Raw genomic sequence first — 18,034 nt, forward strand, 5'->3', positions numbered from 1 at the left:
GATAAAGCTTAGAGAGGTTTTCGCTTAAAATCATTCTCACAGGCAATGGCTCATCTGAGTTGAGTTCTCCCAGCACAGCCAAATGGGCAGCATAATGAGAGTGACTGGAATAGGATTTTGACTGTAAGCCAAGACACTATAGCAGTTCCTCCAAACTGGTCTATGTAGGTAGCCAAAAAAGTGTTAGCAGTTCTGCCTACAGAGAAGGTGAAATACTGCCTTCATAGCTCTTTACAAAGGAAGTATTGCTTTGCTTTCTATGAGAAAATGTTACCTTAGAGATAAGAGGTTATAATGTCCTGGGTGTTTAAATCATATCCTATAATAGCAATAATATCTATGATTTTTGTAAAACTTGTTCTGTCATTGTGGCATGCATCTGTTTCATTCAGCAAAACCAATAAAAGAGGGAAACAGAATTTTTCAACAGCATGAAAATATTTAGTAGTATAGTTCTTCATTATTGCTTTACAGTAACAACCACACTGTATTTCCTGGGGCAACACTTCCATTGAAGCCATGAACAGCCACTGTGCCTTCCATGGGGAGTTTGGGCCCATCCAGCTGCGTAGGGAATATCAGGTCTGGGCCCACAGAAAGTGCTTCTGGAGCTTTTGTCATTCTCAGGCAACAGGCCATCAAGGAGAGGGAAGATGCAGTATTGAAAACCTCCTTTCTTTCTCCTGGCAGGAGACGATGATGGACCACGCACTGCGCACCATCTCCTACATCGCCGACATCGGCAACATCGTGGTGCTCATGGCGCGGCGCCGCATGCCAAGGTCGGCTTCCCAGGACTGCATTGAAACAACTCCCGGGGCCCAGGAAGGAAAGAAGCAATACAAGATGATTTGCCATGTCTTTGAATCAGAGGATGTAAGTAAATGGAATTAAGTTTATTTAAATAACATATGTCATGTAGAGAATCTCTGAAGTCAGAATTAATTTATGGGATGTCAGATTGTTCATTCATCCTGGATTAGATGACCCTGCCCTTAGTCCAGCAGGTTGGCACATATATGCCTCCAGAATCTTGGCATGAGGTGGAACCATTTTGGACCTCTTTCAAACTGAAGCCAAATTTCTGAGAATATCAACTTGACAGGCCTGGAACAAGGCTGTCCTTTACCCTGTCCTTATTCCATATGGCTTATTTACCTCTAGTTGATGTACATACTCTTAAACATGTCACTTGATCCTTTGATGTTTAAGAACACATTCAGCTGTTTATTTTTCAGTTCTCTTTTTCCACCCCAGCAAAGATTATGAATTAGAATTTTTACATAGAATCATAAAATGGCTTGGGTCGGAAGGGGCCTTAAAGATCATCTAGTTCCAATCTCCCTGCCACAGGCAGGGACTCTTTCCACTACATCAGGTTGCTCAGAATTCCATCCAACCTGACCTTGAACACTTCCAGGGATGGGGCAGCCACAGGTTCTCTGGGTAACCTGTGCCAGGGCCTCACCACCCTCACAGTAAAGAATTTCTTCTTAATATCTAATCTAAACCTACTCTGTTTGCCTTGTCACTACATGCCTTGTCAAAAGTCTCTCTCCATCTTTCCTGTAAGCTCCCTTCAGGTACTGGAAGGTAGAGCTGAGATAGTTTTGTTCTCAGTATTTATAGAAGTATTTCTTCATGGCCAGTACTTCTGTACAATAGCAAACATAATTTCAGTCATTTTATGCCATAAGATACTCTGAGGTCCAATGCTGTATTAGCCCTAACCCACTTTTTGTTAGAAGTCTGTTCAAAGAAAGAAGTGACCACTTCAGAATTTACGTTCTAATTTTCATTTGCATCAGAAATACTAAAAGGTGAAAGAACCTGGAGCCATTCTCAAAACAGGATTGCAGAGGTAGTGGTTGCAAAAGAGTTCTGTCCATCTCTGCTGTACATCCTGTTTCACCGCTGTGAAAAGCCCTGACGTACCATCCCATTCCTCTTGTGGCAAAGGAAGATGACCCTGCTTTACTGCTGTTATATATCCAGGTTTGGTTTTGTAGCAAAGTTGATACTTGCGTCTGAAGTGAGAGACCAGGGGACTTCAACCTGAAATGTTTTTGGAAAAATATACTAAGCTTAGTAAAATGGAAAGAGCAAAATTTGTTATCTGTTCCTAACTTGACACTAAGAGGCAATACTAAACATTTCTCGTCATTATTATATGGGAACAGATTTAAATATCATTTCTGTCATACCATTTAAAAATGAGTTCTGTGGTTCAGATAGTCATAACTCACAGGTTGCATATTTTTGAGCTAAGCAGTCATTTTCATTATTTTAAAGTAATTAAGCCTGTGAAGGAGAAATGGAATTGTCTAAAGGTTAGAGTGCTAGACTGGAGTTGTTCTGGGACCTGGTTATCTCAGCTCTGACTGCTCTGCTGGGGTGGCCTGTTCAAGCAACTTAATTACCTTATCTCTAAGTTGTGCATAATGCTGAAGACTTTCATAACAGCCACAAGACCTTGGAGATATAGATGAAATTAAGATGTGAGAACTAGCTGTTAGTAGCAGTAACAGAATAAAGTATGACATCTGGAGATGTTGGTTTTGAGAATGTACAATGGAGGCAAATGCAAAGGACTAAGTACAGAGAAAACAATAGCACTGGAGATTGAAAGAAGTCAATAAGGACTGGTGATAAACTTTAATAATGGAATGATATGAAAATGTTCTGGATTATTTCTGTGCCACCATATTACCACCAACCTCTTGGTATAGTGATAAAATTTTAAAACATGTTTTAAAAGATGAAAAAGCAATTTGTGACCGGCTAGGCTATTTATGTCCTTGATTTTCTAAAATAATTTTCCAGTCAGACGGACTGGTGCTTTTGTGTACTGCAGCACAAATGAAATAATAAAACCACCTTTTATCATCAAAGAAAACACCCGATCAGTAGATTGTAAGAAGATACAGATTTATAATGTTGTCCAGAAAACCCTATGCATTTAGCATGTACCTTCTGTCTAAGAAGGTGTGTTGCATTTCCAGAATAAGGGTTTGATTAGTAATGTTTTTATGGAGTTCCGTTGTGAGATACAATTAACTTCTTCTCCTGTCACTAGGAGTTACTCATATCCTGGATGACAGAATTCAGTACCCAAAACCCACAAATATACAAAACTCAGTGTGGCATTCTCTTGTGAGCTGCAGTAAACTCAAGTAGGGGAAAAAATAATTCAGGTGTGGAAAAACTGGACTACAGATTCCTTTTCCTGATCTCTACCTCTGTTGCTCTGTGTTCCCTTGCCATCTAGTGGAATATGCAGATAAGTGCTCCAAAATTTAAGAAAGATGGGGTATTTTGGAAAGGTGTTTTCAACATTAGCAAGCAATAATCATGACTCTGGCTGCACTCTTGAAATCATCCCTGACATTGCCAGCTGAGATGTTAATGGGAATGGCTGTTCTAGATGTGCAGTGGGGAAGTAGAGGTGGAACTGGTTTGCTGGGAATAGTAGACAGTGGCAGTGATAGGAGAGCAGATGGTTCTATTCCAGCAGTGTTTTCAGTCCTATAAAACCAAGGTGCAAAAACAGCAGGCAACACGACAACCAAAATCATCAGTGCAGAGGTCTGTGAAGGCATGTGAGAGCAGAGCATCCCTTCTCTCATCACTCCTGCAAACAGACTGTGTTCAGAAGCAGGGTTTGTGACAGTCCTTTCCGTGAGCTCTGTTCCATGTTGGTACAAAGCCAGCACTCTCCAGTGTTTATTGGAAGGAGTACATGGACAGCATATGGCTGCTTGCTACTGAAACATACTCATGAAGGAGATCAGCAGGGGTTTTAAATGGAGTTTGCAATTTGATTTTGGATGTAATGGATGCTTTACATACAACAGACCTTAAAGTGACTTTATATCCATGCTAATGCAGAAACTTTGCAGAATCCTTTATTTTGAGTGTTTTAAATTCCAGTCTCTCTCCTGATTTCTCGTGGGTTTTGTGGTAAACTGTTTCTCCGCCCTTTCTCTGAGCTGTGCCTTGTTCTCCATTGCAGGCACAGCTGATTGCTCAGTCCATTGGGCAGGCTTTCAGTGTGGCTTACCAAGAGTTTTTAAGAGCCAATGGAATTAACCCAGAGGATCTCAGTCAGAAAGAATACAGTGACATCATCAATACCCAGGAGATGTACAATGATGATCTCATACACTTCTCCAATTCAGAAAACTGCAAAGAGGTAAACTAGTTTTGGAATTTCATTTCAGATTGATCCATTTTTTTCCAGAGGAATGTCGTTCTCAGAAATATCTTTTGGCATTATAAGGACGACATTAGAATTTCAAGATGTGTGGCTTCATCAGTACTATGCTACTAAAATCAGCTTTATAAGTTATTAGAATTTCGTGTTTTCATTTTCAGGGTCTTTCTGTTTCCATTGATCAGAACAGTAATAAAGTGCATTTACATGTGATGTAGATAAGCTCTGTACTATTCACAGTACACAGTATAAGGTAACAGCATTGTGGGATGCTGGTTGGTTCAAAGCCTTAATCAATAGTCTCAACAAAAGACAGCTGGTCATCATGATTCCTGTAAGTAGGGGTGTCCCTCTCCTTCCACATTTGAAAGAGAATAATTCCCAGTATTTTGTTAAAGAGTGTGTTCTCTATGGAAACTCTTACTCCACTTTTATAAATGTTAGATATGCTGTGGTTATGGAACAGTTGACATTACCATACTTCAGGTGAAGTCCTCCTTTCCATTCCATCAGGGATCTAACATTAACGTGCTAGGCACAAGTATATTCAGTAACGTTAATAATAATAATAATAATAATGTTAATAATAATCATCAAGAGATCCTTGCCTGAGAAGAAGGACAGACAAACCCTGAGATGGAGAGACAACCTGAGCAGAAATGGCAGGAGTGGAGCTGAACACAAGCCCTCTGGCTGCCAGGTTCCAAGGACAGAAACTTCTTCAGCATTCATTCACTTGGTATCCAGTTCCACAATTTCCTATAGAGTTAACCAATATGTGTTTTACTTACCATAAGGACCTATATGACCTGCAACAAATTAGTATAACCCTGAAAAGAAATAGGTATGTGTTACACAGTTTTAACAGTGTTTTTGAAGTCCTGCTACAAAGAATAACATCCATTTTGTGATTTGTAGATGTTATTCAGGAACAACTGAGATAGTCATGCTCAAATTTAGACAAATCAAAGCAAAAAAAATTTTTGTTTGTTTTTTTTTTAATTGCAGCTCCAGATAGAAAAACAGAAGGGAGAAATTCTTGGGGTAGTGATTGTGGAATCTGGATGGGGATCTATTCTGCCCACCGTTATCCTGGCTAACATGATGAATGGAGGCCCTGCAGCCCGTTCAGGAAAACTAAGCATTGGAGACCAGATTATGTCCATTAATGGTACCAGTTTAGTTGGCCTACCTCTTGCAACATGCCAAGGGATCATAAAGGTACCCCCAAACTTACAGTTTTATGCTGTAGATTGTAAGCCATCAGAAATGTAATCTTCTGACAAGTGATCCTGTAGATTTCCAGCAGATACAGTCTTTCATATCACTGCAAAAAAACCCAGTAAATCTGTCATTAAAAAACCCCTCAGAATTAAAAACAGAGATTCAGGGGTGATAATGTAAAGAAATTTAGGGCTGAAGAGTATGACTGCAGCTTTCTTCCTGGGCTATAACAAATGAGGCCAGGTCTGCCTAAAATAAGTTACTTAGCTGTCTTCAAAGCTTCAGGCTTCCCCACAGCCTCCAGAATAAAATCTGAGGATTAAAATCTCCTATGCTTTTTTGGGCTCCGTGCAGATAAAATGGATGGAGGCTGGTAGACTGCAGGACTGATCAAGTGAGTATATGAAGGTTGCCCAGACACAGTGGAATCTCAGAATGCATTATCTTTAGTCATGGAGACTAAATCTGATGTCTGTGCAGATTTACCAAGAGCAGCAACAGGAGATTAATTAGCCAGATGTAGTAGTAGTAGTCAGGCAAGCAGTAGTCAGTTTTAGTTTTTGTTGATAACTGTCTTCAAATTTTTGTAGTAATTAAAGGCAAAATTTTTTGGGGGGCCAAATATCTTGGGAAATAAATGAAATAAGAGAAATCTATCTCTTAAGTTAACAACAAATTTCTACTAACTCTAGCTGTTCTTTCTCAGATTAGCTGCTTTACACTCTTGCAATTAGGAAATCAAAAATGAGAGAAAATTAAGATCCATTTCAGAAATATTAACTTTTGGAATGTCTTACAGGGACTCAAGAATCAAACACAAGTCAAACTGAATATTGTCAGCTGTCCTCCTGTTACTACTGTCCTCATAAAACGGCCAGACTTAAAATACCAGCTGGGCTTCAGTGTACAGAATGGAATTGTAAGTTTCTGTGTTCAATCACTGGTTTGGTTTTTTCCCTTTCCTTTTTTTTTTCTTTCAAGAAGCACACTGAAGTACTGAAAAAAAATTTTGCACAACCTCACCTCTTGTACTGTGATCCCTTTATTAAAACTTTATAATCACATCTCTGAGTAAGGACAACACAGGGAGAACATTCTTGAGGGATTTTCCTGTATAATACAGCCACAAGATTTATAGTTCAGGTTGTTTGGTGCAACATCTGGATCAGCTAATTCATGTCTAACTGTCATGAGTGTGCCAGAGTTGCAAGGAAAAGTTAGGTTGCAACAGGTTTTTACAATTAAGACATTCTAATCTTAGGTCTGATCCTGTTTCTTTTTTTAAAAAATTTCAGCACACAGTAAGATTTCTGATTTTTCTTCTGCTGTACCTAATTTATTTGGAGCACAGAGTAGTAGGCAAGGGAATGTAATTGTGACCTCCTCTTGTTAAAACTAAACACCTCTCACTACAAGTAATTGTATAGGTTGTGGCCCAGATATCCCTTCTCTGCATGCTGAGCTTCCCTGTAATGATACCAGCAAACAGAACAAATGTGGCAGGTAACACTTACCCTGTGCAGCTCAGGGTCCTCCTCTTGTAGTTCTTCCTTCCCAAGCCCTTCCCCAATATCTTTCCAAAGCAAACTCCCCACACAACTAGCTCAGGCAGTCCATGGCCTTTCTGGGGGCTGATATTAGCCTTAGAGATTGTCTGTAGTGCAGGACCATCACCATTTCCTCTTCCTCCAGTCTAGGAAAAAAAATAGTCAGGCTGCTCACACAGAAAAGCACATCCCAAAGTACTGTGGGCTCTGCTCCCCTGTTCTGGGAAACTCCTCAGTTGAAATTGCCAGATTTCTGTTTGCCACCCTTGGAAGAGTAGCAGGTAACTCTACAGGACATGGTTTATGGGCCTTACTGCACTTCAGCAAACAGATGGCTCAGGAGGGGGTTTTCAGCTCTGCTGGTCATCTCTAAGTTATTACTGTACCTAAGATCCCACATTACCTTGCGGTCAGCAAAGATTGGTATAAAGAACACCACTACAAGCCTTGGTCCAGCTGGAAGCACTCCAAAGTGATACCTACCCCAGGTTAACATCCTTTAGAAATGGAAGTTTAGAGTATTTGTCTTGTTTGGTATAAATGCTCTTGATGCTTGAGAAAAATCAGGTGTGTGGTGTATTTCTGTCCCCTCTGCCTGTGCTTAATCCCCTTTCACCTCTGTGTATATTAAGTGGGTATGGTTATTGCTGGTAGCTCACTCTGTGTTAGCAAAGCCCAAGTCTTGGCATAAGAAGGATGAAAGGAATGGGATCTGGTTTTACGTGATCTCACAGAGGGTGCCACATAACACTGCATGAGGCACTGATTTCTAATTGCTAGCCTTCGTAAATCTTGTGTGTTCAGCTGGTGCTGTGATACAAAGACAATATATTCCAGGATCTGTAATTCTCACTGTGTGCATTTATCAAGTCTCTAGAAGCCCGTTCTCAGCATTGGTGGGGGTTGGGTCAGGGCTGTGGAAAAGAATCAGGCCAGGATGGATTAGAAGCATCCACATCCTCCCATGGAATAGAGACAGTTATGGAGTCCGTGACACAACCTATTCATCTTGTCCCAGCTAATCATCTCTTACATAATTGGAGTCTCAGTTCAGTAAATTCTGCAGACTTTGGTTGCTTTCTGTCCTAGTGTGCTCCCTCCAGCTGCTAGCTGTTTGTCTTAGTCACCACCCTGGAGGATCATCATTAATTCCAGTTAAATGAGTGACGCTTAGATGACACCCAATATAAAGTTCACTAAATTCTGCATTAAAATAATTTTCAGATTAAAAAAACAAAACCTTGTAATGCATTTACTTTATGAAAAGTCTATGTTTGAATACAAAAATCAATGAACAAAAAGTGGAGATTAACATCTTTTATTAGGCTGTTATATAGACAAGCATCTGAGCCTGTAAAATCCTTCCTCTGATAAACTCCCTCTTACTTAACATGTGAAAATATGGCTCTGCAAAGTATCTCTCTTGCAGTTTGGCACTGAACTTTTTAAGAGCAGTTTTGTAATTGCCAGCAATTGTTACAAATTATGATAGGATTCAGAAATGATAATATTGTTATTCTTCATTGGTTCAGCATTAGCACAGCAAAGAAATAAATGGCTTGCCAGAATGGATATAATTGAATGTCTCTTACTGGTATGCCATTACCTCATTATCCATGCAGCTGGGACTTGTTTCTGTGCATCCTCTGAGAGCAGCTTTTTCACCCTGCCTATCTCATCTGTGCAGGATGTACAGCTATTGTATTAGGGAGTAGCCCATAAATAACCTGGATACACAAAAGCACCATCTGAGCTGTTTTGCCTGCATAGGATATCAGGCAGATGCAGACATTGGACTGCTGCAGGTGACTGGTTTTTCTGTATTGTGTACAGTTTAATTAATGCAAAGCCTGAAGTTGTGCTCCATGGAGCACTAGTAGTGCCAGCTCTAGTTAGGGAACAGCACAACAGCATAAATCAGAATGTTAATTTTGCAAAAGTTCTCTTGTACTGATGATGCAAATTCTCTTAATGGCTCTTGAAATTTACCGATGTAATTTTGTTGCATAGTTATAAAAAAGAATCTAAAGTTTGAACTGTAAAGTACTAAGGAAAAGAAATATTGTGCATACATATGAAACAAGTATGACTGTTGTGTGATGGGGAGGTGAACATAAGATGACCTATCAGTCACTTTCTGAAAATCATTATGCTACACTTCTTTTAAAATGATGTTACTTAAATACAAGTGGTCATCTTGTATCACATTATTGTTTCCTAGATTATGAAAAATCTGTGTATTACCAGTTGTATTTTTAATGCTGATAAAGCACCATTTCTCAGTTCAGACCTGAGACTTCTCTTAGAGATCTTCTTTCTCTAAGAAGCATATCTACCCTGTCCCTAGCCTAGCACAATTTTATATAAAAATATGATAAAACTAGGTAAAACTTGACAGAACAGTTCATTCTTTCTTCCCTGCCTTTGTTTATTATAATTTAAACTGGAGAAACAATTTACAGGGTTTAAATAGCATGATATAGGAGTGAGATGGGGAGAAACCTGGTTTAATAGGTTGTGGTTAAGGCATTTACAGAGGATAAACAGTTTGCCCAGCACTATTTTATCCTTTATGCTTTGCTACATGATGGACAGTTGCAATAAAACTGAAGCTGCTGAAGTTTCACATCTGATGCTTTGCAGCTTGTCTAAGCCATTGCAAATCTGTAATAGCTGAATAGATTGAACCAGTATGGTTTAAATCTTTCTTTTTCTTCTTCTTTTTTAATTTTTATTTCCTTCAGTGAGGATAGACTCTTGCTTACAAGAAGATCCAGATCTGTCTTGCTTTATCTAATAATATTACAGCTGTTGCCATGTTCAACAAACAGAGCATGTTAAAGAGTCCTGGCTGAATAAAATCATATTTACTTAGTGGTACTGCTCAGTTTAAACTTGTCAGCCTGACATGCCATAAGCTCCGCTGGCTGGAGACAAAAGACTGAAGGTTGCTTTGAGTTAGCTCCTTGCAAATCCAGGAGCCATGTGTGCTGTGGGTACAGTGTGTTTGTGCCCACATGCTCTCTGGCTGCAGCTTTCCAGGCCCTGACAGGCTGGGCAGAGCCATCAGCCTGTGGCTGCTTCTCCTTCACCTCATTCAAAGAGTTAATGCTCACAAAAAGGAAGCTGACTGCCTTCCCTGGAGAGGGATCATGTTCTTGAATGAGAAGACCACTTTCTATGTCCGAGGCTGATAGAAAGAAGAAACTCACTGGTGGTATTAAAGAGATGGTATTAAAAGTGCTCTGAGAGCCACACAGTGAAAGGTGCTCTGCACAGATATGCAAGCCATTATCTTTTGCTTTATGCCAGTGGGGTGAGGGGTCACGTTTCCATTTGCTCCAAAAGCTTTTATTTCAGCTGGCTGTACTGTCTCAATATTCATTTATACCATGCAAAATATATTTACAGTGTTTCTTTTGGTACATGATGCTTTTTGTCCTTTCCGATTACTACATACATTCCCCAAAAGCAGGGAGTGAACTGCTGTTCTCACAGTGATGAACTGAGCTTTCTGTAAAAGAGAAGATCTGTGTAGTAGTGTGTCTTGTTAGGTATATGATTAGAAGGTGGACTGCAAAACAATATATTGTATGTGACTGAAATTCAGGGCACGGTTCTGTGAAGGGTCTGATGGTGCCTCTATCCATAGGAGCCCATCAGAAATACTTTATGAACCACAGTAGGTAACACTCAGCCACTAGAGATGGCACAGTGGAAGATAAATCTCACTGCAGGAGGAATGTTTTTTTCCTGAATGCTGAGAAAAGCTTTTTATAAATGAAGAATAACTATCTTTTACTCCCCATATCAGTCTGAACTTGGAGTAAGCAGGGATTTAATTTTTTATAGCATTGTTATTTGTGAAGAAGAATTTAAAGAAAATTGCTAGTGACATACAGAAAAGGATTCCAGTCAACTGTAGAAAATGTTTCACCTTCAATACATTCCAGATTGGCCATCTCCCCACATCCTGTGTTTCTGAATTAGAAACTCCCTGGGACACAAGCCACATCTTATCATACTTGTGTTTAGCTCTGAGCAAATGACCGCAAATCATAATTCTTGGGATATAATTCTAATCATTGACAGTAGCTGCAGAAACATCCATTATTGGATGTTCCAGCACTCATTTCTTTCCCTTCAAGGATAGGTTTTTCTCGGTAAACAAAAGGTAAATCTCAGCACTGCTAAACCCTGCTTAGTTCCAGATTCAAGCTATACATTATATGGCTTATGTGATGCATGAGCTTAGTCTTCTTAAGTAATTTACCAACAATTTCTGTCTAATACACAGCTGTCCAGTGTGCCAGGGAGGATCCTGTTGCAGCACAGATACCATTGCTGAGGAGGGAACAGTCTTTTAAATTCCCCATACTGGAATGAGATTTTTCTTTCTGCCTGCACACTACACACATTGCAACCTCAGAATAATTTAAGTAGAAATGTCTGCTGGGACTTGTGTCTGGTGAATGTAGCTCTTCTTGTAGAATTATTACCCTGTTGTACAGGGCATGAAATTCAACACTTCTGTGCTGTTCTTTATTGGCACCTCAGCTGCCAGCTGAGAGTGGCCTAACTTGCCTTCTTCCTCCTGAGCTCCCCATGGCTGTGGAGAAAAGCAGTGACCCTGGAGAGCAGAGCCCCATTTCCATTCTGCAGAGGCCCAGGAAACAAGATGTCATACTTCACTATGCTGAGGGCAGCCTGTAAAAAGAAACAGAATTTGCACATTTCATAGACTCATAGAATGATTTGGGTTGAAAGGGACCATGAAGATCACCTTGTTCCACCCCCTGCCATGGGCAGGGACACCTTCCACTAGCCCAGGTTGCTCCAAGCCCTGTCCAACCTGGCCTTGTACACTTCCAGGGATGGAGCAGCCACAGCTTCTCTGGGCAACCTGGGCCAGGGCCTCACCACCCTCATCATAAAAAATTTCTTCTTTAGATCTTTGAGGTAGATCTTTCCTTGTATCTTCCTTATGTCTTTGTGACCCTTTTGACGGACCTCCAGCTTTCAGGATAGAATGTCTGTATGCCAGCTTCCTTCAGCCTAAGCCTGCATTTGCACAGGGTTAAGGATTAAGCTTTATGTCATAATTTTTTTCCATGTGAAAAAAATTGCTGTTGTAGATTAAATTTTACTTTATCATTTTTTATGTTTTCCAGTATACAGTCAGAAATATTTAAAAATCACTTTCTTCTCCTGTTCCAGCAGTGGATAAAACTTTTCCCCACTATTGCAAGGCTACTACCTGTGTCACTGTGATAGATATTTTTATGTTCTCAGCCCAAGAGAATGAAAATGAAAATTGTAATTAGCAGAAATCTTAAAAATAAACCAAACCCTAACAAGCCAGTAGCCCAACATTTAAGTATTGATGAATACTTTCCACAGGCATCCTCTGGAATCCTTACGGTGTCACCATTTTTTATTATGTATTAAATCCCAGTAACTGTTACATTATGATATTTCTGATCTTCAGTAAACTTTGCTTTCTCTTGGCAGATTTGCAGCTTGATGCGAGGTGGAATAGCAGAGAGGGGAGGGGTCAGGGTAGGACATCGTATTATCGAGATCAATGGCCAAAGCGTCGTTGCTACAGCTCATGAGAAGATTGTACAAGCATTGTCTAATTCAGTAGGAGAGGTAAGGAAGCAAGTATTTTATCAAGGAATTAAAAGAGTTGGAAAAAATGTATGTTTCAGTTGAAAAGAATGTCTTAACATAGCATTAAAGCCACCACCTCAGTAAACTGCAGTTAGGCCCTAATGAGAAACAATGAACAAAACATTTTTGGAACAATTAGATGCACATTCACTGCACTTTTTTTCACTCATTTTCAAAAGCTCCTGGCATAATTCTGTACTTTCAACCTACTGTTTGAATTAAACCAGTTGATTAAAAGAATAAATCATTCAAGCATGTTGGCTATGAAATGTCTTTTGGCTTATCACTACAGTATCTGCCATAGAAATAAATTAATATTCAAAGGGCTGAGAGATGTAAATTGATAGACATTTTAATAATTTATTTTCCAAACTTTGGAAATAAGCTAAAACACCTCTTTCCAGAGAAAGAGTTCTCTTTTCTAGAGAAATCAGCAACAAATGAGCAAGATCCTCCAGTTTATCAAAATCCCTTCTGAATTTAGTGGTAGTCTCATACACAACCCTGGCCAGATCTCCCACTAGTTCCTTTGTCAAAAATTACAGCAAGCTGGTTTCCTTGTGGAAAGTGATAGTTGACAGATAATCCAGAGAACATGCCCGTTGCCAGCAGCAAAACTACACCTTTCAGCAGCCCCACTGTGCCTTCATGTCCCTCTGTGCTGGGTAGTTCCTCACTAAACAGGACAGCATGGAACTTCTTTTTACAGCATGAAGAGAACAAGATGTCAAGGCAGCACGTGGCTGGTGAGGGTCCATATTATCAGTAAAGTTTCTTTTCCTTCCTCTTGTGTTGTCTGATAGGTACTCACAGCCATTCATACAGTTCTGACAGAACCCTCATTAACTGAGCCTTTAGCCTTCCCATCTGTAAAATCCCTCTGGCACTGAGCACAGCACTCCTTGTAGAAAGAACTGAAGTACAGGAGCCACAAGAGAACCCGCTCCACCAAACTCTTGCCTGGCATTTAAACATCAGGTGGTAAAGTCCAAGTGTTGTGTTCAGAGGGTCATAATTCAATTAGGAGAAAATACATAGGAAATTACATTCCCACAGGGAAGGAAGGTAGAATAAAAAATCTTAAGTTCAATTACTACCAGAACAGCAGAATGAATTTTCAGAGGTTTGTGCTGCTGCTTTTTTAAAGGTTGCAATCGGAGTAGAGTGTAACAACAGAAAGTGTCAAAGACAGTGAACCAACATCTTGAAATCAGAGAACTTTGAACTAGAAACTCTGGTAACACTCACATCTGTAGAAACCAGGACAAAAAATGCACTTAGAGCACAAGGAGAGAGATGGGGGCCTTATGGATTATTTTAAACTAGTACCAACTGCGTTAATTTATGTGTAATTAATTGACAGATACACATGAAGACTATGCCAGCAGCCATGTTCAGGCTTCTAACTGGGCAGGAGACCCCCCTGTACATTTAGCATTTTCCATCCAAGCTGAAGCTGTCATAGCTGAAGAGAATTTTGTATTTTGTATGAATGAAAGGCTTGGAAGCTGACCCGAGGACTCCAGAACAAGGAACAGACAGGTGTCTCTGCTTTTCTCTCCTTCCTTTCTATTTCTTTGACAAAAAGTGTTGAGAAGGATGGTCAAGGACAATAATCACTGACAAAAATCTTTGTAAACATTTAAGTATTTTGCAACATCTTCTAAACCCTTTTCTCATAGAAGTTAAAACATATTTATTTGTAACCTTTATGTGGAGTGATGTATGTCTGTCTTGTTTGATAACAGTGAATATGAATATTTGATGAATGACTGCAGGAAATGGCAAAGAGAAGCAATTAGAGAAAGTTCTGGCTGCCTCAAGTTAAAAAAAAATCCCAGTCCCATAAAGTGGTCCAATACCGATGACTTTGCATAATTTTAAAACTGGTGCTGAATAGGTGGTATTTCAGTGAGAAGGAATGCGTGCAGTTAAAACTTTTAGATTCTAATGTAAAGAAAACCACTGTAGTACTTGGTATTGTTATGACAAGTGTAACTTGTTTGGCAAGGTGTGAACATAAACATGTAACAAGTGTTTCATATGCTAAATAAAGAATAATTGCCACAAGATTAAAATCAAAATATTTATTTAGATACATATTTATTTTTAATGCTTGTGATTTTTATGATTTAACAGAGTTATTTCATGGATAACTTATTGCACAGGTTGTGTACTGTATGTGTTGGGCTGGGTTTTTTTTTCCTTTAATTTTTGCATATTACTTTTTTGTTCATATTAGCTCAAAATGGGAAAGCCATGCTTACCTGTTTCTGTCTTTTATAAAGCATTCTTATTCCTAAGGCAATGTGTTCTGAATGTAAATTGTTTTGACAAATAACCTAGCACCATCAGCAGTATTAGAACGTGTGTAGATAACAAACCTAGTAGTAAAGTTGTATTCCTTATGAGATAAATGTTAATTGGTGTAACCTTTGTCTAATACTTTTTTCTTTCGGCCAAGGCCTTGAAGAAAATACACTGTGACTTAAGAAGCCTTACCATGCAGTAACTAAAGAGCTTTAGATGACTGTACTTCAAGTAGTGTGTTGCATGCAACTGACCTTAGGAAAGAATTAACCTATCACTAATAAATCTGAACTAAGAAAGGAAGCTTGCTTATTTTGTTTGTTGTGTAAGTTTACATAGTAAAAAAATCCAAGTGGAAGATCATTTAATTCTTCATCTAAGTGCAGTTGCAAAGGTCACAGATTAATTTTTAAAAGGGAATTAATCTCTTGAATTAGGAATTTGTATATCATTATTATCTTGAGAGTAGATGCTTTCAGTTAGCAAACCTTGTTGCCACTGGATGTCACTGTAACTTCACATCAATATAGGAGCATGCTATAATTAAAATACATTAAAATGGATGATTCTGTAAGACTTAAACTACCCATCTTCAGCTACATTCCTTTGTGACCTTTTCACAGGATGTCTGCCCAGCTCAGAGTGACACAAATGAAACCAGTATATGATTAAACCTCAAATGGAAAGTAACGCTCCTGCCAAGCACTGCTGCAAAACAATTAACCCCCCGAAACACCAACCTGGGGTAGGTTCTTTATGAGAACCTTTTGTTTAAGGCCTTTCCAATTTCCTCTGAGAGAGCCAGGATGACGCTTGCACTGGAAGACGTTGCTGGCAGACCTGTGTTTATGCTGGTAATCAAATTAGTGCCGATGATATTTACTTTCTGATATTTTTTTTAAGATCAATGTTAAATAAATCATAAACACAGCAGAACCATAAGGACATGTTTTAGTAATAAAATTGTCAAAACTACTAATTGGAGTAAAAATTCTTTTTGAAAAAACGTTCAAGGCTCTGCTAGATAAAAATTCATCTGACTTGCTATTGGTGTTGGTAAAAAGTTTGCGAAAGGTGCTTTTTGGAAATGCAGAATTTCAAAGTCTTCTTCCCTAATGCATCTTTTGGCCACACACTGCAGAGTAATTAAACCTCATTTCTCAGTACCAGATGCTACTGCTGGAATAAACTTATGAGCATTCAGAACAAAGCAAAAATAAACCACACTGCAGCCATTCCTGTAGGTTAAGAGGGCAACATTGGGGGGGGGAGGAGTTTTAATCTGACAGATCAGTTAGTCTGGAATGAAGGACACTGGGAAAATGGATTAGAAGCAGCACTGTTATGTGTGTGTGGATCCCCTTTACATTTCTATCCAAATCAGTTGTTGAAAAAGCAAAGTCCAGAAATACTTTTTATTAAAACACTGACGATAGTTAAAACACTTTGAGGTACATTAAATAAATACAACTTTAAAGTTGTACAGCCAGTCTCTGGTGGGTTTGCAATGGTTTTCAAGAAATGCTGGGCAGCATCAGTAGCATTTCTGTAAGTACAATGACATAAACGCATTTCCAGTTGGGAAAACACTTGTTATGACTTAACTAATAAATCAATTAAAATTTTGCAAAAATCAAGGCTGAAATTTACATTCAGAAAAACGGGTGTTCTCATCCTGCTGTTGGAAAGAAGTGGAATTCCAAGGAAAGACACTTTTTCCTTTTTAAGTCATCCACTATTTGTATTTCTCCCAGTCCTGGTTTCTTCCACAATTCTCTCTGCTGGAATCACATACCTGTGAATGTTATCAAAGGATGGTCTCCCGGCAAACTCCAATTAAACTGTGGGGCCTGTCCCGCTCTAAACTTCGGGAGATGTGGGACCTACGTGAGAAGGCAACTAGCGAGCTCAGAGCACCACAGCTCTGAAGGTGAAGATCTTCCCGAAGGCGCTTTCTGCAGGTTTTCACATTCTGCTGGGAACTCGTAATGACCTGTTTGAAAGGGCAGGAACGGAGAAGGAACAAATGGGGGAAACAGGGTAAGAAAGGTTTTCATTTAAAAGGTTCAGTCGCTGAATAATATTTCATTTAAGCTATCCAATGATGGAACTCTTCCAGAGGAGATGGGGGTTTGTGCAGCCCTCCAGAGCCCCTTCCGCTTCTGTCCTTCCACCTGCTCAGGGCTGGAAGGCACAGCCAGGCTTCTGCCTGCACTGCAGGGTGCTGTCCACACAGATGCAAACAAGTATTTGCAAGGAAATCTGTGGAAAAGGTAGCAGCGCTCTCTTGTAATTGGAAAATAGAAGTTTGGAGCAAATTATGCTGTTTCTTATAGGAGAGAGATACTTCACTAGCTTTGTGAGGGTGATAGACAACTTGCAAGCCTGGTAAACAAGCATTTTAGTTTTAATAGAATTGTTAAGCTACCTCACAATTCTGAATTACACAACTCTTTCACCAAAAATTTTGTGACTTCTTAAGTAGATTGCTGGGATGCCCTGGGCCTTCACGAATTAATAATGGTTTTTTGTCTGAAGAATATAACTACTAAAATGATTTCTTTAATGGGAAAAAAGGTATGTCTCCCTGGATCTAAGAAATCCATACAGGATAAAAATTGGGCTACTGATTTCTAGTTTTGGCTCTATGACCTACATAAGCGCTCAAAGTGTGAGCAACTGGGTTTTTTCATGTAAAGAAAATTGGTTTCAGCTTTCTGACCTTGGGGATTTAATGGACTATGCATTTTGTAAAGCAATAAAATCATTACAGTTTCCCCCCATAACTGCCAGCACTAAGGACATCATGACAGTGCAGCTTTTGTGTCCGTGTGACTGCACAGGCACTGATCCAGTGCTGCTTCTGTGTTCTGCTTCACAGGGAGCAAAAGCAGTCTTGCAGCAAGCTTTAAGTGCTGCATGGTTCCTGCTGCACATCAAACTCTCTCATGTGCTTTTCAAGTGTTACCACATCCTAGTTCAACACTTAGACAATTTACCTCATTTTGGGATCAGCTGACTAATATCCCAGAAACTACAATGTCTCAGAAGGGAGAGAAACAGCCCC

The 18,034-nt window shown here is 39.4% G+C and overlaps 2 protein-coding genes across 5 annotated transcripts in view; one reads left to right on the top strand and one right to left on the bottom strand.

Moving 5' to 3' along the window:
* The window catches only part of APBA2 (amyloid beta precursor protein binding family A member 2), a 96,890-nt gene extending 80,944 nt beyond the window's left edge, over positions 1-15,946 (top strand). The window contains 6 exon segments of the mRNA XM_032699795.1: positions 691-876; positions 4,013-4,192; positions 5,222-5,434; positions 6,237-6,356; positions 12,496-12,636; positions 14,021-15,946. Of these exon segments, the coding sequence (XP_032555686.1) occupies positions 691-876; positions 4,013-4,192; positions 5,222-5,434; positions 6,237-6,356; positions 12,496-12,636; positions 14,021-14,092 (912 nt within the window). The 3' untranslated portion in view covers positions 14,093-15,946.
* Positions 14,730-18,034, bottom strand: part of FAM189A1 (family with sequence similarity 189 member A1) — a 106,967-nt gene continuing 103,662 nt past the window's right edge. For all 4 annotated transcript variants that reach the window (XM_032699798.1, XM_032699797.1, XM_032699796.1 and 1 more), the window contains one exon: positions 14,730-16,960. In XM_032699798.1, coding sequence (XP_032555689.1) covers positions 16,775-16,960 — 186 coding nt within the window. In that variant the 3' untranslated portion in view covers positions 14,730-16,774. The remainder of the gene's footprint in view (positions 16,961-18,034) is intronic.

The sequence above is a fragment of the Chiroxiphia lanceolata genome, chromosome 12 (genome assembly GCF_009829145.1).
Source record: "Chiroxiphia lanceolata isolate bChiLan1 chromosome 12, bChiLan1.pri, whole genome shotgun sequence".
NCBI lineage: Eukaryota > Metazoa > Chordata > Aves > Passeriformes > Pipridae > Chiroxiphia > Chiroxiphia lanceolata.